Source organism: Tyto alba, unplaced genomic scaffold, assembly GCF_018691265.1.
Source record: "Tyto alba isolate M040663 unplaced genomic scaffold, T.alba_DEE_v4.0 Super-Scaffold_2, whole genome shotgun sequence".
Classification (NCBI taxonomy): Eukaryota; Metazoa; Chordata; class Aves; order Strigiformes; family Tytonidae; genus Tyto; species Tyto alba.
This window is the reverse complement of record NW_024881282.1, coordinates 17810480-17832521: the sequence shown is the minus strand read 5'-3', so window position 1 is coordinate 17832521 and position 22042 is coordinate 17810480. Positions and strand designations below refer to the sequence as shown.

At 35.0% G+C, this 22042-nt stretch overlaps 1 protein-coding gene across 4 annotated transcripts in view; it reads right to left on the bottom strand.

Moving 5' to 3' along the window:
• The window catches only part of ATM (ATM serine/threonine kinase), a 74531-nt gene that overhangs the window by 40193 nt on the left and 12296 nt on the right, over positions 1 to 22042 (bottom strand). For all 4 annotated transcript variants that reach the window (XR_006165367.1, XM_042793183.1, XM_042793181.1 and 1 more), the window contains exons 12-32: positions 21836 to 21931; positions 20594 to 20819; positions 18454 to 18585; positions 17528 to 17653; positions 17317 to 17406; positions 16138 to 16309; positions 14776 to 14975; positions 14164 to 14246; positions 13888 to 14043; positions 13356 to 13431; positions 13074 to 13204; positions 11657 to 11777; positions 10223 to 10399; positions 9302 to 9471; positions 8754 to 9000; positions 8025 to 8143; positions 6593 to 6719; positions 5223 to 5422; positions 4092 to 4266; positions 1979 to 2143; positions 1568 to 1700 (exon numbers count right to left, since the gene is read on the bottom strand). Coding sequence is in view for 3 of the 4 variants with exons in the window: in XM_042793183.1 (XP_042649117.1) it covers positions 1568 to 1700; positions 1979 to 2143; positions 4092 to 4266; positions 5223 to 5422; positions 6593 to 6719; positions 8025 to 8143; positions 8754 to 9000; positions 9302 to 9471; positions 10223 to 10399; positions 11657 to 11777; positions 13074 to 13204; positions 13356 to 13431; positions 13888 to 14043; positions 14164 to 14246; positions 14776 to 14975; positions 16138 to 16309; positions 17317 to 17406; positions 17528 to 17653; positions 18454 to 18585; positions 20594 to 20819; positions 21836 to 21931 (3122 nt within the window). In the remaining variant the exon portion in view is untranslated. The remainder of the gene's footprint in view (positions 1 to 1567; positions 1701 to 1978; positions 2144 to 4091; positions 4267 to 5222; positions 5423 to 6592; positions 6720 to 8024; positions 8144 to 8753; positions 9001 to 9301; positions 9472 to 10222; positions 10400 to 11656; positions 11778 to 13073; positions 13205 to 13355; positions 13432 to 13887; positions 14044 to 14163; positions 14247 to 14775; positions 14976 to 16137; positions 16310 to 17316; positions 17407 to 17527; positions 17654 to 18453; positions 18586 to 20593; positions 20820 to 21835; positions 21932 to 22042) is intronic.

Here is a 22042-nt window from a genome sequence, read left to right as displayed (position 1 = left end):
TAAACTCTCGAGATGGATATTTCCTTACATATTTGCTGCCTGCCTGAGGTATTTTTTAAAACAAACACTAAAAAGAAAAAGTTTTGCTGTTTCCAGGAACAAGGTCTAGGAAAAAAATATGACGATTTGCCAATGTAAAAAAAAAAAAAAAAGTGGCATTTTCTTTAAAAAATGCTCTGCTACCCTGTTGATTGGAATGGAAACTTGGAATTGGGCTTTATGCTTGTTGACATTTTTACAGAAATTAATACACATGTGGCTGAACTGCAGTAGTTATTTCTGAAATGTTATTTTTCAACATACAGTTTTGTATCTTTTATCAGTAACTGTTTTCTTACTTCTTTTTAACACTAATGAGAAAGTTATTTCTAAGTGTCTCAAACTTTTAGTATAAGGCAAAACGAAGGCAACAGGCCCATCAAGCCTGCTGGCCCATCTCCAACAGAGCAAGACTTAAGTACTTCTTCTCAGGTTTTGCCAGTCAGCAGATTGGGGATTTCTGAGCAGACCTTCATACCTAATTATCTCTGACAGATATGTCTAACTCCTTTTAAGGTCCATTATGCTCCTGATCTCCACAATAAGTGGCAGTAAATTCCATGCTGTATATATTTTGTATGAAAAAGTATGTGGTTTCTCCTGTATAACTGCTGCCAGATAATTTAATCTGTTTTTGCACTATGACGAAAGTGGTAAGTGCTCCCTACTCAGCTTCATCACACCATTCACCAGTTCATACACCTCTCTGTTCCTACTCAGTCTCTTTTCCAAGCTCACAAAGCTGTTCTCCGATGGAGACATTAGCTTGTTGCCCTTTTACTAACTCTCTTTTCAAGTATAATTTTGAGACTAAGACTGTAAATGATATTCAAGACGTGGGGACAAAATGCACTTACACTATGGCCTTATGACAGACTACTATTCTTCTCCAAATTTTACTTTGTACCTATTTAAAATTAATTACATCAGGTCTTTTTATCTTCCTGATGAAGACCTGATGTACAGGAGAAAAGTGAAATGGTCTAGCATGAGCATCTGAAAACCAAAATAGGAAAGGACTGGGTCTGGACTGAGGGTTGAAACAAAATCTTGGGATGTAGCAAGATTCAACTAAACTAAATCCTAACATTTTAAAACTTCTGTGAGCTTTACTTTCTAACATACTATGCCTTTAATAAAATCTAGCTTCATTACATGAGTAGGGCGATTCATATACAAGACCACTCATTAAGCAGCCATAAAGCAATATACACACATTATATGTTATCCTAGTCATTCACAATAATAAATGCCCTATGCCAAAAGCTGGAAGGGCATTTTAGCCTCTCTGCTGTATAACACCTCATATTATATTCATAATACACTCTGCTAAAAATACTTCAGATTTTGCATGAATAATAAAGGCCATTCTACTCTGCATGTGAAACTGTAATAAGGTTACATTGTTAAACATACAAAACCCAAGACACAAAATAAAACATTCAGTATCAAATTAGAATAGGGTTACATTGCTACACACACAAAACCAGATAAAAAAAGAAGTAAGTACACAATCAGATGTCATTACCCTGGAAATTTTTCAGCAGATCTTTCATCTGGTCTTTATATTGTTCCAACTGTTTGCGTAAATAATACAGTCCTTCAAGTCGTGTTAAGGGCAGTGAATCACAAACACCAACTGAGAGAAAGTGATTAATTTCCTGAAAAACAACGTTTCATATTAAGCACATACAGCATACAAATAAAGGCTTCCAGTAAAGAAGTGGCTCTCAGCAGTCCACAACGTGGATATTAATAGATGCAAAATATGAATGAAGACCTACAAGTATCTTAGTGTCTGAAACTGGTAATAAAAAGAATCCACATGCTTAATTTAAATTGTTCTCAACTATACCTGTAGCTAGAAAACTGGGAGTTTTTTGAAAGTTTGCATTACAAAAAACACTATGCCATGAGATATATTTTAAAATGTAATTACCTCCAAAAGAGCATATGGTCCTTTACTGTATTTTATTTCCTGTTGAGTTGCTCGCAAATCTTTAAAAGCAGGATATTCAGGAAAAGGATCTAAGCATTTGATTGCTTGGTAGAGATTTTCACTATTCTTATTATCTATCACCAGATACTTCAACAAGCCTAGGACCTGAACATAAAAAGTAAATGAAAAACAAAAAAGACAGAGAAACATTTTTGAGCCATAGTTCTTATTGAGGTTACAAAGTTTGTATTTCTCCAAGTTCTATTAAACTGAGAACGCTATAAGAGAATTTATTTACACTGTTAAAAATTATAAAATGTTTAGAGGCTTGGGGAAATCACAGATATATTCTAAAATGGTGAGGTGTTTTTGTTACTCCCCCTGTCAGTCATCAAAGCTTTTATTATCACAGCCTGCAGTTTTATCCTGTTTTTTGATGAAGCTGACTTGAAATACTGGTCAATACAATCATTACAATATTGGCAATGATTTACCAACACTGCACCCAAGCAGTCCTTCTGATGTTATTAGGACTTTATTATTCTTACTAACTAATGTGCCGGTAATTTGAAATCCAGAGAAATGCCTAAATATCATAATTTACTGCCCAAATCACTGAACTCTGACAGAATTTGGTTTATAACAGATCTACAACTCGAATAAATGCTTGCTGAAGCGGTACCATACTGTCTTTGCAAAAACGCTGCTTTTATGCTTTACTTACAAACCAATGCAACTGGATATTCAACCCAGGCAGCTTTGAGGAATCTACAGTCTAAATTATGAGGTCTTTATTTGGAGGCTTTTATTTACTTAAAAATGATTAACTAGATTCCATTCAATTCTAGAAGAAAAATAAAGAGAAGAAACTGAAAACTGATTACTAGAGGATGGATTTCCCTGCAGGAGTATGGTATCAGAAGGTTTCGTATTTGGTATCAGTTCCAACTGAGAGAAATTTCTGGCCTCACCACTCTGTTTCTGCCCAGGGATGCCCTGACATGTTGCCTTTTCAGCTGTGCATATAGAACTGTTTGCATAGACATATTATAAATCTGATCCTGAAACAAACTGCCAAGCTATTTTCAGCTGGATCAGTACAGCCCTCCAGCGGAACTGAAGCATGACGAGGAGGACGATATAGGGCTACACTGCAACCACGGAGGTGCATGTGATACGTGGGATCAGACTAAGCCAGCAGACAGCCATGATGACTGAAATGCAACAGGCATACTCTCTCACCTTCAGCTACTAATTATAAGTCTCTGAATCTAAGTATATTTCCACCCCCAGCAGAATGTACACACATACCATCACCAGAAGGAAAACAAGGCTTGTCACGCAACAGAAACTGCTTCATTTCCCTTTTAAGGCCTATGTGCTACATTTATTTTTAATGATAATTTGTGAAATAAATAGCTGAACTACTAAAATCTGTTCTTTGCACATATTTCCTCTTTGTCCTTTAGACACCTTCCCCTTCCAAAGGTCTTCATCGTACTTCCATGTGAAACCATCCACAGAGCTTTGTAGGTAACTGCTTGGCTACTTGATGTGCTCGTACTGATTAGCTTGCCATCACTGGTAGTTCCGTAATGCCTACATTCTCTCTACCTTTTCCATAGTGGTACCACTGATTTGGTGTGTCTACACAATTAAGGCAAAAATTTTTCTGAAACTTACCCTAAAAGTTTTAAACTTCTTTCAGATTTGGCTGAAAAAGGCATACAGATTCAAAGCAGACACAAAATACATTACAACAGCATTAAAGCTCTTTAAGAAATTTGATTTCTTATAGACCAACTAAATAGAGAATTAGAAAGTAAGTGATACAGTAATCTCAGCAACTATGATACAAATACATCTCAATCACTGTTTAAAGCCAGAACTAGATGCTGAACACAGTATCTGTCAAAACAGAAGTACCAGCAGTAAAGACACTTTTACTTAGAAAATTAAAGGGATAGTGTTGCATTCCAAGTAAGATTTGTTATATAAATCTACAAAGCATAGAAAAAATGAATTAAAATTGAACATGAGTATATAGCTTTAGTGAGAGTGAGCATGAACTAAAAGGCTAACAGATAAGGAATAAGCAGCAACTCTAAATTACCTGTTCCTGAATCTCAGGCTGGTCCATGGCAAGAGGTATGAGGGTTCCTACAATAACATGAAGGTGGCTCTCTAGAGCATCCTTGCAACATGTAACTGCTGTGTGGCAAACATGATGAAGAAGATCACAACAGAGTGAAAAGCTGCGCATGGATATTTCTCTGATAACAACAGGTCTGCCACAGGAAACAAAAACGTAACATTATAGAAATACAAACTGCCATTGTCTCAAGTATTAACTGAATATACAACAGGAAAGAATAGGGGAAAACGGGAAATATAAATAAACTGTATAGGAGGAACTGATTCTAAACTTCAAAATTTATCAACTCAATCAGCTCTAAGGATTTAGCTCAGGAGACACAGGAGAATTAAAACACACAGAATTTAACTGATCACTTTAAAAAATGGAGTAAAAAACTTAGAGAAAAATATATTCCAAAAAAGAAAAGGGAAAAAAAAAAAAAAAAAAGAAAACCCACCCCAAGAAGGCTTTTAGATTATTTTTTGCCAGAAACAGACTGAAGTGGAAAATGTGCTCCTGCACCCTCCTCTCACTCACATTAATTTAAAAAAAAAAGAAAAAAAAAAAAAGAGGAAAAAAAAAGATTTAGGTTACAGAGGACACCTGGGGATTATCTAATCCAGCGTTCTGTCTGAGGCAGGGTCAGCTTCAAAGTCAGATGAGGTTTTCAGGGTTTTGTTGAGCTGAATTCTGACACTTTTCTTGGATGGAAAATCAATAGCCTCTCTGAGCAACCTGCTCCCGTATTTGACTACTCTCACTGTGAAAATCTTTTCCCTTATGTCTAACTAGAATTTCCCATATTTCAACTTGGTGGGTGCTACCTCTTGTCCTTGCACTGTGCACTTATAGGAAAAATCTGACTTTATCTTCTCTACAATGCATCTTCCTTTCCAGAAACTGGAGAACAAAAATTAGATCAACTCCACTTACCACCTTGGGGGTCTTTCACTCAACCCATCCCAGTTTGTCATTATCTCTCATCTCCTGGCTGGACAAATTTATATTTCTATAAATGAATTAACATCTACTAGCAATACTGAAATGTTATGTTACAAGAACAAGGGAGCACAGAGAGGAAGAACAATATATAATTACCATATTTACCTGCTATTGATGTGGTGAATCAGGGTGTAAATTACATCTCGGAGGACAAAAGCCCATGCTCCTCCTAAACCATCTTTTATCTCTTTAAGTAACAGACTAACAAACAAGTGATAAATTATAAGAACTCTGTGTTTCTTATAAATGTTGTTTGTATCTGACGCATGCTTACAAAGGGCTAGAAGGATTTTCTGGAATGAATCCTAAAAATGAATAAACTGTAAGTAAAAAAATAATTCATAATGCCAATACTGATATACTTTATAACAAGAAAAAACTTAAGCAACAGAAATTATATTTTTTTTTAAAGAACATGGACAGAAAGGCGTTACTATTTTCACTGCTGTAAAGAAACAGAACACCTACACAGAAACCAAGCAGGACTACAAGCCCCATTCCTCCCAGTTTTCTTCCCTGCCCCGCCCCCCCCCCCCCCCCCCCCCCCCCCCCCCGAAAGGCTATATATATTTTTCAGAAAACCAGTTATGGCAGTTTTCACCAACAGGAGAGACATCAAATAAAAGCCATTAAAACACTGGGTAGTGCTTCAACCTATATTCTTTCAAACAGAATGTTCATACGTACAAAATACCTTAAAGTTCATAGTCTTAGCTGTCTATAATCTGTACCCTATGAAATAAGGTACCTATCCTAATGTAGTGGGCAGGTTGTATTACATTTTAAAGAATTTATCCCACTGGCTGGCATTATTAACTTTTACACTCAAAGACGGTCCATAAAAAGTTTATTTCTTATTTTTAGATTGTTTATGGATAGGCAAAGTAAGTTGTTGACAACATATGAAATAAAATAGCATAAATTTTGAAAAGATAAGTTTCTAAGGAGTTACGTGTTTATGATTTATTGCAAGCGCTGCATGATTTTATATGCCTTTGTATTTGCCTTTAACTGAAAATCAAATGTCTAAAAATATCACAGACTATAATATTTCACACTGTCAGTAAGTTAAGCTAACTTTAATATCTTAATTGTAGACAGTATTTAGATAAAATTGTCCAAATGTAATTACTTCAGAATGTTCTTCAGAAACACGCCAACAAGATAAATTGCATCTAAATTGTGTCTGGTACACACAGATTTCCCCAACCTTTAAAATAATCCTCTCTAATTATACATTATTTTATATGTATTCTATAATGCATGTAATAGTTCAAGCCTGTAATTTTTGTAAGGTTACTGTGTCCCTGAACTTAGGACTTCTATCTCAGAAGGTAAACAAAGAACAGAAAGGTTTCTAAGGCTGTATTTTTCCCCCCACGTATACTTGATGAAAATGTCTAATTAAACTAAAACGTACCCATAAAAGAAACTTTATATTCTACAGAAACAGCGAATCCTCATTACATACTTACAGGGCTTTTAGAAAGAACTGCTACAAGACTTTTTAATTTGCTTTTATGACAGTTGCTAATATAGTCCAAGGTTGCCTTAATGACATAAGATGGAAAATGAGGAGGATTAGGAGCAGGATCCAGTTCCCTAAATAAATAAGAGAGATTTTTTTTTTTCCACAAAAATCAAACCCCATGTATTAAATAAAATACATCTCACTGAATAAACATGTAACTTCTAGGAAATCTTTTCTGCTTTCAGTAAGTAAGAATCACCAAAAGCATCCAGCAGAGTGACATACATTTTATATTTAGCTGTCCGTTGTCCCTCTATGGCAGCTTTCTAAGTTGTACTTAACGTTCTTTTATTATTTTTGAAAGATCATATTGCTAAAATTCCACACATTTTTCTCATCTAATGTACTTCGTAGGAAAATCTAATTGCAAGTCATGGATAAAGCTTCTGCACTTTGTAATTATGGGAGCAATTTTGTTGAGAAAAAAGTAATAATGAAACTCCCTGTTATTAAAAAAAGGGTAGTCAACTTCTGGGACCTCAAAAAGAAAAGAAATGCATCACGATAGTAACAAAACAGCAAATTCTAAGTTTCAACAATCTTATTCTTACCATTCCCTCCTTAGAAATAAAAATTTTGGTTACAAGCAGACACCACAGACCATTAATAAATTCACTGAAAAAAATTTCTTTTATAAAATTCTGAAATACTCAGCCATTTCACTTTTGGCAGATTTTCATAGAAATGCTTTGGTTTCTTTCAGCTTTATATTTATACAATAAAAATATCTTCTTCAGTACTTTCAGAAAATATGATGTTTTTCCAAATAGTTTGTATCTAAACACAAAAATCTGGAGAAGTATTTCCAGATATAATTATGCAAATAGTGATATTTTTACGACAACAACAAAGACTGAAAAGCTCATCAAAATAAATATATTTATAGAATTAGAGTATTTCTATTAATTAGGAATTTGTTCATTTGGCATTATGTAAGCAATCTCCTTACCAAAGGCAAGAGCTGCCACTACAAGAACTTGTTAAGAAATGGTTCACTTCACTTCTCAGTGACTTCTAAATATTTAAAGACCTTAGAAAGAATCACCTTAATTTAGATTTTAAAACCTTCCCAGAGAGGGCACCCCATCCAAATTTAAACTAATCTAAATTGGCATTGCCATAGCTCAGCTCATCAGCATACAACAGCATCTTCTTGCCGACCCATTCATTCTTTCCATCAACTGAAGTATTAGAGAGGTTGTTCTTACTGATACCAGGGAATAACCATGTGAGAAAGCATGCCTGTGAGGCATCACTATTAATGACAATAAAATCCTGTAATTCTAAACTTAAAGGCCACTTCTTATGCCTGAAGGCCACGTTTTAATGCACAGTGTTATACAAACACACTCATCATTTAGAAAATCTATATTTACCTTATATATTTACCTAGATGAGCTCCATCTTCCAGCATAGTATCACGTGGTTCATGTAAGGTCATCAACAGTTCAACCACAATCTCTGGTAAGTTATTATGAGATAAACTGTCAATTTGCTAGAAGAAGAAAAATTGTGTTTGAATAAGAAAAAAATATTTTAGCTAGAATAATCTAACATTTCCTCTCCTTCTGAGAAAACCCATTTTTTCCTGTCTGGATTCTTTATTTGTTCAACTATCCATGACATACAATTCATTCAGAAATTAAGCCTGGTTAAATCTTAACTATGGCAGTCACAGGTAGAACAATTTGCATTCCTATGGTATCTGGAAAAACAAAAAGCATCATTTTACTACTAGTTCTGAATATAGATTCTACCTCTAGAGAAGGTAGGTCCTCATAAAGCATTAACAAAATATTTTAAGAGGAAAACATGATTTACTTAAACAGGTACATGACAGGGAAACTCAGGATTGTATAATGAATGGTAAAAAAAAAAATTATTACATTCTGAAAAAAACTATAAAGTCAGCTGTCTCCCTGAAAGTTTCCATTGAATAGCTACTTGAAAACCTTGGGATAAAAATTTGGCTAGTTTGGCTTTATTAAAACAGTAATTTTGTATCTATAAACTTGATCTATTTAAATTTTTACAGAATATATGAAAGTTTCTTTCAGGTCTGTTAAAATGCCACAGAACTCAATTTATACATTAAAAAAAGATACCTGTTTTCCTAAGCAGTTTTCATCCTTAAGCATGTCATAGACTTTAGAAGCAGTATCTCTTTGGTCTGCCACTTCATCCTTTCCATGGTTTTGACAGGCAAAATACGGGAGGATATTCACAAGTATCTTTGGAAAACAGTCTGCTAGAACCTGCCTCCAGTCTTTTTCAATCTTGTTGGCAAGTGATTTCACATCTTCGAATTGACTTCTAATCACCAGGTGTGGAACCAAAACTTTATAACAAGACCTATGCATAGTAAATATATTTTCACAATGTCCTTGAATTGGATTTTTTAAAAAATCTCAAGCATAATATAGCAAATACTATTCCTCTACTGTATAACTAAACTTGTAATTATTGTTTAGCTACTGCTATCCAAAAAAATCTTACCAGCATAAATATACAAGATACTTGCAATGCATTTTAAAAGCTCTCAATACGTTATCTTACAGCAAAATCCTGATGCATTACTACATTTAAAAATTTGAAACCCTCGGTCATAATTGCAAATAAATCTAAATAAATTGCTTTCATATAGTAAACTTACATGTAGAATTCCTCAAGGTTAGTATAGTTCAGAAGAACATAAGGAAAAGCAGACAGGCTATATCCACTGTCGCTTATTTTCAGCCACTCCATCACCAAATAGTCTAAATGTGACGTCATAAAGTCTTCTATACTTTTATAGCCGAAAATGTCAGACACTTTTTTCAAAACCTGTGCATGAAATAAGATTGCAGAAATAGCATGCAGAGTACATGACACCATGGCAAACTGATAGTACTACACCTCCATGTTGTCACCCCCACCTTTTAATGAATATTTGTATAACTCAGCTCCTATTTAGCATAAAGCAATTTTTAAATTATTTGTATTGCCATATCTTGAAAGAGTGCAATCAAGGAACTACACTACTTCATATGAGGTAGTATGCAAAGAAAGGACAGCCCGTACACATTTTGCAGGATAGAGACTGTGTGTAAAAACAACAGGCGATGAATAGAAAGAAAGGATAAAAAGGAGAGAACACATGCACTAAAGAAATGACTGGTGTTGAAGGCTGCAGTACATCCTTGTGAACTTCAGAATAAAAGTCCACAAGACACATACCATCTTCCAACACTTTGCATTTACTTTATGTTTTCCACACTGGAAGATTAACTTCCACTGCATAGAAAGATTTTTATAAATGAGATCTGCAATCTTCAATGTATAAAAATCTATTTGTATTTCAGATCTGTGCTTTTAATATACAAGGTTTACAATCAAAATTGTCTTTTATGATGTCCTTTTTTCTATGTAGATCATTAAATATAATTACAAATTCATTCAGATACTTAAGTCCCACATTAGTCACACTTCTACAAAATTTAACAACTTTCAATGCTGACAAAAGCATTTTGTATCATTCCAATTTTAACCTAATGCTAATTTACATCCTAATTATAAAATGGGATATTATACTTGCCTTTTTCACAAGGTGAGGTTCTAATCCGTTCTCTTTCACAGACTGGCAAATAGCAAACAAAGCTTGCTTTTCACAGACTGGACTGCAGCACAGAACCATGGTTATAAGCATCAGTAAAACCGCTTTTCCATTACACTGTTTGTCCAAAAGATCTTCAGGACTTGCATCATCCCTGACCTTCAACAGGAAACAATGAAGAACTTGTACAAACATTCAGTTAAAACAATTGCCTAATTAATGAATGAGCATAAATAACTTGAAATTAAGAGCACTGACTTAAATACTGCTGAAAATCTTGCTTTGGTTGCTGAAAAATTACTTCCCCCAACCGTTTGCTCCACTCCTCAACCAATTACTGCCTCCAGCTTGCCAGCACACATGCTGATACCTCATACACTCCAGTTCATGTTATAGTATCAGCAGTCTAAACAAAGGCAGCACACTTAACAGACAAATGATGGAGGCATTGACAAGACAACTCTCCTTTTTGCTCCTCCCTGCTGCACATAGGAAAGAACTGCCTTGTAATTCAAATGCAGTTCTTGTCCCTGTTAAGGCGTGGTGTTGACAAGTGATGAATAAAAGTAACAAGAAACTGCAATGAAAGGGCAGAAGCTAACAGACAACAGCAAGCTGAGGTGACAGAAGAGGGAGCCAAGGCAATAGAGAAATAAGATGAGATGACGGAAAGATGGAGGTGACAGTACAGAGAGATGAAATGAGACGACAGAGATATGAGGCCTCAGCAGCAAGCCCAAGCTACAAGACAGCAGGCAAAGGGAACAGAGAGAAAATGTGACAAAGAGATGACGTGACAGTGTGACAATAAAAAAAAAAAGGAGAGAGGAAAAGTGAAAGACATTAATAGAAAAATTAATCATTACAGAAATTCCACAGTAAATATACAACACTGCATTTCCAGTCACTGCACTGATGTAAAACTTTTCCTTCACTTGAAGTTTCTTCTGAATAGTTTAATGTTTTAAGCAAATTTTGGTTTTGTGAAAAACACTGCTCTAATACCACTGGAAATATGATCTTACTGAAACTTACAAATCTGGTTTTATACGATGTAAACACACAAATTGAATTTACATTGCCTCTTACTCACTATTTATATGTTGTCCAGAATACTGAACCTCCATTTTAATTTGATTCTTAAGTGTTACATCATGAAAACATGCAACCACTAATAGTATGATACAGAATAGCAGTCTGGAACATACAGTGAAAAAGTTTACAAACTTCTAATGTGAGCAAAACAGTGACTGACTGGATGTGTAAGAAATTTCCTGACTACCAACTTGTTTCACCACCTCTGATTATCAGCAGTCCAGAAGACCTGATGTTCTCAGAAAACTAAAACACAACCATTTTAAGTTATCATATTCATAAGATGAAAACTAGGCAATACTAATGACTAGATGTTAGTACCAGATTTCTCATTCCTTCCTGAACTTTGAGATATGCATTCTCAAAAGCCTTCTGCTGGAGCTTCAATGGAAGAGGTTTTGACATTCCAGAAGAATCTCTCTGTTTCACATCTTGAAACAAACTTCAAAAACAGAACAATAATTATTAGCATAACATTTAATCTACAAAATTACTGCATATTGTGCATATCAAACAACAAGATTCTGATTTCCTAAATACCATTATTTTCTTGTGCAGCAATCTTTCCTTCCTTTCCCTCAAACATTATCAGTAACACTAAAAATATGTGTTGGGGTGAAATCGCAGAGAATAGCCTGAAAACATGTAACAGTCCCAATCTCTGCCAGTGCAGGAAGCCAAACTTTAAATGTTCCATTATGATGGATAACTGAAGTCACGAAGTACTTTGGGAATATATTTGTTGAACAGATGTATATGTAAAAAAAGTTTCTCCAATAATTTCTTTTTTGTAGATAAAGTCCCAGCTCACTTTGCTCTTTGTAACAAAAATGGGACCACCACAGTGGATTGGAGCAAATGTTACTCTAGCCACTTCAAAGTGACTATCAGCATATATCTAAGAAAGATCACCATGTGCTTGCCTTGTAGGCATAATTTCTTGAAACAACATTTGACCACAGGTGACCTAGGCAGATCATGATTCAGAAGTGGTGACTGTATTTAGTACCCTTCAATGATTTCCTCTTTTATGAATTTATTGCTTTTTGAACCCCTGTAAACATCCAGACAGTTGAAGGTAGCAGGATAACACTCAGGATAACTGAATGTCGTATGAAGAAGTAAACCGTAATTTCTTAGAATCTTGAACCTGTTAGCTTTATTTGATATCTCCTAGTCTTTAAACTAGAAAAGACTGCCAATACTCACTTTCTTCCACTCCAGATTTTCTAGTTACATCTCCTGCAATTCAACTTTTTGTGAGGAAGGGCTTGAGTTAATGAAACCAATAGCTGTGCATAAAGTGTCTCATACTTTTGAACATCCCACCTCTACTCTTATTCCAGTTCAATTACATCCTTTTTGATGTATGGTGAAAGAACTATATGTGGTATTCAAAACACAAGATCTTTTGAAAAAACTTTTATGCCACACAATGTACCTAATCCACTTCTAGAGGACAAACAACTATTTCCTCTTCAAGTTTTGTAAAATAAAATTAGTGCAAGTGCCATCATATCTAGATTTTATATATATCGTTTATCTCTCTCTCATCACAGTATAATTGGAAGGTAGACAAAGTTGGAACACCTTAACCAAAGTAACTTGGTAGGCTTTTATATTCCATCAAGATTAAAACCCCAGAAGTACTGAAAAGAGCAGCCGTACAGCAGCAGAATTAATACCCAATTAAGTGAAATTATATTCTTATAAACAGAAAAAAGATCTACATTATCACCTGGTAATTGACTTTGCAGCAAGAATGCGAACTTGATGGTGACTATCTGCGAGAAAATGTGGGAAAGCATCACTCACAGGTAAATCTTCATTTATCACATTAAGGATCGCCCACTTGCAATGAGGATCAGCCTGAAGAAAATTAATATTGTGGTTTTAAATATACAGAAGACCTACAGTGGAATATACACTGATGTATGCAAAAGATCTTTAGATCCTGTTTTTAAGTACATCTTAAGTATATACATAACATGCTAACGAATGTCAGAAAATCTGGGATTACCTCAAGCAGAGCTTTCATGCAGTTTAAAAGGGCCACTCTCACCGGTGCTGTGCATTTCCCTCCTTGAGCTAAATGCCTAAAATAAGAAAGATTTGAATAAATGAAAAAGTTTCCAACAATTTTGAGAAAAAGTCTAACAAATTAGTTTCTGCTGCTCACAGTTCATTCTTTTGTGCTCAACAGGCACCTTTGGGAGGATTTTACATTTTTAGTGATAATCTACAATTGTAAACAATCTTAATTTTTGGTTGAAGTTATCACTTGTTATAACTACTGATGCAATTCAGAGTACAATCAGTCTTTGTTAATATACAACAGCGTAATGTTTATTGTTCTAATACTATATTACGGATGATAGGATTCTTTGTCACAAATATAACATGACACAGAAAATCTGGAAAGTTAAATGCTGAATAAAGGTATCATAGGGTACCAACAGCAAGACACACAACAGCACTACAGTCTTCACACTGATAGAAAAGTTAAAAATGTTATGCCTAACAGACTTCTGCATTAAATAGGTAAAACATACCAAAAGGCTCCAACAACTGTCAAAAATTGTCCTTGGGCATGTCCTGTCTCTTCAGCATGTGTGTTGGACTGGGCCAACACTACTGCTGTAGGAAGCAAATTATTTAGAATTACTTTACAAACTTCTTGATCTCGACGGTACAAAGAACACACAGAACTGTGAAAGAAAGAAAGAAAGAAAGAATGAAAAAACATCTTGAAAGTGTAAACAGCCCCCAAATACTCTAGCTGTTGAACTAGAATAGCTGTAATACATGCTGAATAATTTTTCTCTTACGAAAGGGGCCTAAGAAGCATAAGAACATCATCTTCAGGCAAGAGGTGTTCTTCAGTAGGGAGCTCCTTCAAAAGGACCAAGTACTGAGGAATAAATAATTAAAAAAAAGAATCAAAATGAAAATAATGCTTAAGAAAATAAGTAGACAAAAAGAAAAACTATAAATCATTTTCAGTAACTCTTATATGAAATCATGCAGCAAGGATACCTATTGTCAGCTCTTACATGTTAGACTGACCATCTTTTCATGCAGACTGTCACACAGAAATATGGCTCATGAAATTTTTAATTTTGGCAGTCAAGAATACTTCCTTTGTAAACTAAAACACAGACACTGTTCTACTACAGAGATAATTTCTAGCTATTTAAAAAATAATTATTGATGAAGACAAAATGTTTCTACTTCCCAACTCTTTATTTTGGCTTACAAATTCTAACTGCTCCTTCCCCAATCACAGCACACTTCTAAACAGTAAAAGTAGCCATTTTAATGTCTTCTCAGGGGAGAGAATGACAAGAGAAAGACAATAATACACAACTGACAAAACAACACAAATTTAAAAGCACTACAAATACAGAGGTGGCTCTGCTGTAAAAAAAGCTCACACTCACCATGTGCAGATGCAGTGGCTTAGCACTATCAAAGACACTGCCATCAGTAAGCATTAACAGCTTCCTCCGTATATCAGAGGCTCGGAAGCTCACTGTCTGAATTTGGACTGTAGTTACACAAATACACAAGAACCTCAGAATTTCAAGGAGAAGTAAATCCTGCTTAGTCAACTGTTCTTCAGCTAATGGGCTCAAAGCACCTGAAAATAAGATTTTAATGTAAGAAATGCTTCTCCAAGAACAATACAGAAGTTGATAACATTTTAGGTCTTTACAAAACTAATTTAAGTTCTCAGAATAGACAGAGTACTAGCAATCTGTAATTTTATTTGTTATTGAGCAGTTACTGTATCAGTAACAGCTTCTTGAGTGTGCTTCCCACTTCTACAAAGGCCCCCTCCAAACCAGAGGCTTTTAATTTTATGTGCCCATACATACGGCTGATTCCTCCACCAAGGTTACAATGAACTCTGCAGAACCATCTGCAGCTGTGTTCTTTTGTGCTGTTAACTATATCTTAGGATATATTTTAAACTACGGATTCAAAGCTTCCCCAAAATTGAAATGAGGACAATTACTACAGTGTTAATATCCTAACTGAAATTTCCATTATAACCTAAATGAAATAGTTACAAATGACATTTTTCTGTCACATTTAGAACTCTTTTAACTCTGTGCAATTGCAAATTTCATTCATTAGAATTATTTATTGAATGGTTGGAGAAGATACTTCTACAGACACTTATCCAACATGATGGGGAAAACAGACCAGCTCCTGTTTATGGCATTAATATAACACCCTGATTTCCTTCTCATTCAATAATAAACAGACAACATAGTCCTGATGAAAAACTAAGATACAGACCACTTTAAGAATGAATTTAAAACAAACAAACAAAAAAACATCAGTACTTGTAGCTCCTAACAGGACTAAACAAACAGATTCATGCTCCTGTCCCTCTGCACGTCCAGAGGTATAAGAAAGCTGACCTTGTCAAGAATTAGTGATTGGGAAAAAGTTAAATAGGACTACTTTTAAGAAAATGAAGCACAGTCTAATGATAGAGACAAGGCTTCTGCCTGACTTGGAATAAGTAAGCTAGCCTTTGTGCTTACATTTTACTATCTATAAAATAAAAATAAATTTCTCCTTTCCAAATGAGTGAATACACTTCATTAACATCTTTAAAACACTAATGAGGTACAAAAGAACTACTACTGTTTAGAAAGTACCCGGTTCAATCATTTCGTGCTTCAACTATTAATAAAGCAGCAAAATTTCTTATCTCACTGTCTTTCAAGCAAAAAGCAGTCTGTAAAAACAAGCTTTTGCAAATAGCTTTAGACACAGGGAAGACTTACCTGTTACATTTTGCATCTCAACAGATTCATTTGTATCACTGATGTCAGTCACTGAATGATCATCAAATAGATCATCAGATACCTGGTTATCTACTTCCACTATACTCTCCTCAGGATCATTCCTCACTAGATCCACTTCTCCCAGTTCACTAGGTTTTCCAGTAAATGTCATCTGACAAAAACACCACATCCTTTTAAAGTTGGCTTTTAAGGACAGGAGAAACACTAGAGACATAACACAAGGAAAGACACTACAGTTTCCCAGAGAACTAGAACAGGTGAAGACAACAAGGGCTACACTGAATTGATGAATTTCAGCCTTTGTGATAAACCTGTCTTGTACAACTGTGAATTTTTTGATTTTAACTCTTCTCTTTAGGATACAAGCTTCCTAAGACAGATACCAGTCTGTGTTTTAGATGGTGCCAAGGACATCTTAAGTATTTGAAAAACAATTCCCTCTACAAGACTCACAAGCTTCTCACTACACTTCATAATTACAGAGAAATTAAAGGAAGGCATATGATCTTTTTAAGGGCACAGTAATTACTACTTTCTCTACCAGATGCCAAGTTAATAGAAGATAAGACTCTCAGCTTCTCCTCACCTGAAAAAAAATGGTATTTTGCCTACCTAGACCTGACAATGTGCCAAAAGAGAAGTTTTAAAGAGTTATGCTAAATACAGTGATGTGCCACCCTACTACTTTTCTCAGTGAGAGAGTCATTTTACAGTTAGAAGATTTAATACCCATAGAGCACACACCTTTAAAGTGATTTATGGCACATAAGTCCATCAAACTGCAAAATAAAAATAAGTTTTTAAAACTTTACAAGTGCATTAAAGTTAAATGTCATGTATTAGAGAAATTATTTCTGTGGCAAAAAATCTGTATTTTACTTTATTAATTTCCAAAAATAACATAATTTGTTTTTTAATGTGAGCTGGCATGTTAACTTTGATCAAATGTTATCCATCCGCCCTCATTTTTCCCCTATGCCTGTGTTCAAATGCTAGATACAAAAATTTGTAGTTAGGAATTCTTAATAAAACTCAATGTATTTGATTTATTTTTCCAGTTATAAGTATCTCATTTGGTTTGCCTCCAAATTATTATACTGTAAAAACAATCCTCTCATAAAAGAGCACTCCATTTAGAAACAGACAGAACGTACTTACCAGATTTTTGCAAATATCTACGAGATCATTCATAAATTTTGATGTTAACAAACGCAGGAATATGTTAGACAGCATTTTACTAGCACTGTTCTGTAAGAAAGCAATATGTACAAATAGGTTAATTAATTTTTTTCAGGTACCATATGTATGATATTCAACTTTGTGATCTTATTAATGAAGAAAGAAATATAAATTCCTTTATAAAATTTACCTTGGTACAATTGCATAAACATTTCGTACACTGCATTATCAAAGTCCTCAGTGAGTTGACCTGGGCATCTTCATTTAGTTTGTTTTTACACTGAGAAATGCTTTCTCCAGCATAATGAATGAGAGACTAGTAAAAATACAACACAGTTAAAATACCTCTGTTAAATTCCTTTATACATTGACACATACACAGCACACATACAGGGACAAAAGGACATGATTCTCATTCAGACTTGCTTCCTATATTCTCATTCACATAGCTTTGACATTTATAGTGTGCATCAATGAGTTTGGACTTTTTTTATTCTTTGGTATTGGTTTCACTCATTCTGCTCCAGAAATAATAAAAAGATGGCCTAGATCTGCCTGAAACATTGATATTTTCATCACAAAAGAAAAATACAACATCTCTCCATAACGTGTAAGTTTCGGGTTTCCATATTTAAGCAAGAAACCACCTTGGACAGTAGTAGTAGTTGTAGTAGTAGTAATAATAATAGCATAATAATATAATAATATTAATAATATTATTATTATTAATAATATTAATAATAGCTGTCTTCATAGTGGTTTAAACCACCAAGTGATCTTAACAAATTTCTGCATAAAAGATCTACAATTGGAAGGACTTGTTATCCTCTAAGTAGCCCTTTGTCCACATGTCCATGATTATTTTATATTTTTAAAAGGGGTGACTCAGAAATGTATCAGTATTTAGAATACTCCACTGCAAAACTGATGCATTGGTATACTAACAGAATTTCAGTTAAATGTATTTAACCCTCTCTCAACTGAATTTTTTTACAAAGAAACCAGTGGAAATATTCATGCTCTGAAAATGTGTTAATATGAATAGAATTTTAAAAATTATTTCATATGTAATGGTTTATTTAATTTTTAATAGCTCCCAAATACATTGCTGCTTACCCTAGCATTCTGGAACAACTCTGATTTACAGGCATCCTCTTCTTTAAATATACCACTGTAGCAATAGCAACCAAGAACGCCAATCAAGAGACTGACACATCGAACAAGGTGTTCTGCAGCAACAACCTTAAACTAAATCAAATACACAGTAAATACCAGTGGTTTATCATTAAACGTTTTCATCAAAATACAGAATTCTTTGGAGTCTTTTTTAAACACTTCTATATACTGATTTCACCAAAATTAATGAAGATTTGCATCCCAGTGTTTTGCATTGCACTTGCCTCAGCTCCCTAATAAGTCCTTTTGGCTCTCCGTGTTATACTATTCTCTGTATGTTTCATGACCCTTATGCTTCCTTCCTTCCCAATACCTTAAATTCTCCCTCTCCTTTAGATTCCATTATAGCAATACTTCCAGCTCTTCTCACATGCTCTGTTTGTTTATTTTACCTCCTGCCAGGACAAGAGACAGTATGAGCTAGTCAGGAACTGTATCACATTCTCACTGCTGTCTCCTCCAGTCTTAGTATATTTGTAAATTGCTTCTTGGCAGCTACTATGTTAACAAACAAATGGCATAGTGTCCTGGTTTAGGCCTGGTTGGCAGCCAACCACAGTGCAGCAGCATGGGGCCTAAACCACGACACACAGATAGTTGTAAATGCAGGCAAGCTTACTGCAAAAGCATTTCAGAGATCCCTTTTTACCTGTCTAAATTATTTGGATCAAAGGAGGAGAAAGAGCAGACAAATAATTATTTGTCTTACTTTCTCAGGGGGGAGACCAAAAAGGATTGCTATCACATTGTTGAAAAGCAGGTATCTATAAAAAAAGATGGGAAAACTTACGCATACACACCATGGTTACAGCTGCAAAACCAGGGGTAAGTTTTATAGCTCCTAATCGCCAGTACCTTGTTTCAAATTTTGGTACTACCTCTTTTGGCTCACTAAATATTACGGAACCTTAGCAATGAATTGCAAGGAAAGCACACCACTACATTAAAACCAAAGCTAGCCTGCCAAAGGAACTGGAAGTTTAAAAAGACTGACGCTTTTTTTTTCCACAAACTTTTTACCATCATGTGGTGGCTCTTCCTCCAGAAGTCAAGATTTTTCTCCAAAGGAGAGATTCTGTGGTGATTTAACCAGTGAAATACACAAATAGGACGACAGTATAGTTAAGGCTGGAAGGGACCTCAGCAGGTCTCTGGTCCAACCTCATGCTCACAGCTCTGAGGTCAGAACAGGTTACTCAAGGCTTGATCCAGTCAGGGCTTGAAAACCTCCAAGGATGAAGACTGCACAACCTCTCACGCAGGGCAACCTGTGCCACTGCCTGACTGAACTTATGTAGATAAAATTATTCTCGTATCCAGTGTGAATGTCTCCTGACTCTGCCTGCTGACTCATCTTCCTGCAATATACCACTGTGAAGAGCATGGCTCTGTCTTCTAGACAATCTTATATGCACTGGCAGGCTCCCCCAAAGCCTGGTACGTATCCCCAAAGCCACCTCCACTCCAGGCTGAACAAGCCCAATTTCCTCTGTGTCTCCACACAGGTCAAGTGCTGAAGCCCCCACCATCTCACTGGCCTCGAATGCACCAAATGTCTGTCTTGTACTGGCAGGCTCCAAACTGGATGCAGTATTTCAGATGCCATCTAAAGGCACTGAGTAGAGGGGGATAATCAATTCCCTTGGGCACTGTTCTTGTTAATACAGCCCATATTTGCAGCTTTCTTTACAACTACTCTGTTACACAGCTGCCTCCTTCTACAAAACCTAACTATTTGAGACTTCTGTGTCTCAGGCTATCTTGGCTGAAAACTGGCAAGAGCTTAAAGCATTACAGGGGCACAGAAGTTAAAAGCAAGAGTAACAGTGGTTTATGTGGCAACTTTGCACACACTTCCATGCAGCTTCTACACATTCCCACACACTTATGAAAACTACAGATATTTTGCCAATGATGTAAAGAAATACAGACTTCTCTATTTCGTATTATTGGATATAGTTTTTAAGATGTTTGTGCTTCATTTTTAGCAGCAAAAGGAATTAAAATCTATATGCTTTGCCCTGAAAATATATTGTTTGGGAGCACAAATATAAAGATGTAACAGTAATTTCTAACTTACCTTAGGAGCATAGTTGCTTAAAAGCTTTTCTGACATTGCTGAAAGACAGTACTCCAGTGCTTCCCTAAGATTTTGGTTGATGGCAAGTCTTGAACTAGTCACATTTATATCTGCAACATTTACTGCAAAGTCAGTGAACATATCCATTTCATCAAACGTTGTCTGCAAATACAGCTCTTCAACATCAGAAAAACGGTTTTCTTCTTTCCCTTGCAAGTGTTGCACACTTGAAGAAAAGATGTAATTTTTTCTTTAGCAGCCATTATACAACTTATAAGTCTTTAAAACTATTATTTAAACACAAGAAATAAAGGAGGGCAAAATAAAATATTTTATCTTTTTGTGCTTCCAAACTGTGGTTGATCTTTATTTTCTAATCTGACTTTCATTGTGGAATGGATATCACCATTTTAGCTCTGTCTGAAGAAACTGCAAGGAAAAACAAAGCCTGCATACACATCATATGTTCTACTGTAGTTCATATAGCAGCATCTGTTTTGTGTTAAGATGGCTGACCTGAACCTACTTTACACAACTGGAGCAGAAATTCACAAAATCCCTGAAAGTAGTATTTTTAATTAGTAGGAAAGTCTTATATTCCAGCAGAACAACTTATACACACTTTAGTTTCATTATGAAGAAACTGGATATAGTCCAAGAGCTTGAGTATACGCATCAATGAAAGATGCCACAGTGTTCATAGAATGACTCTGACACTCAAGTAATATGTTGCTGGGACCACAAATACAGGTGGAGTGGCATGAGGATATATGGACAGTAAGCATCTAGCCAACTTTCTACTTAGCATTTATCTTCAAGAAAACTCGTAAGGTATATGCTTCCTTTAGAATGGAATGTAAAGTTAAGGAAGCATGAATACATATTTGTATAAAGTTACAAATTATTCAAAAAATGTAATTGTAATTAGTAAAAAATACTTGATGTACTTATGGATAAAGAGCCAAGTATTTAGTTGTATTGCTGAAGAGAGATGATACACATATTCCTTGTAAGGTATTTTGTTCAGTACCTGAAGCTTTGACTCTGTCAGCAAGAGGCTATTTTAATGTCTGCTGAAAGCACCTTAACAAATTGCAAAAGCGCTATTATTTTTATGGGGTCTGAAACCTGTTATACAAAAAGATGCGAAAGAGCTTAGAGAATTATACATTTAATTACCTCTGCTTGCTAAAATGACAAATATAAACTTAAGTATCTATAATGATTGATTTTAAAACATACCATTTAGCATCATTTTGGAAAAAAATCATGGCAGCTCTACAGTTCTTCATTGTAAGGCTCACAAGAATTTTTTGCAATATAAGATGAGGAAAATCACTGTAAAAAAAGAAAATTGTTTTGTATTTTCTTGCAATCAGACAAGCTTTTAGGATTCCTGAAGCGCACCCAAACATTAACCAGATTAACAGTGTATCTTCAAAGAAGCTT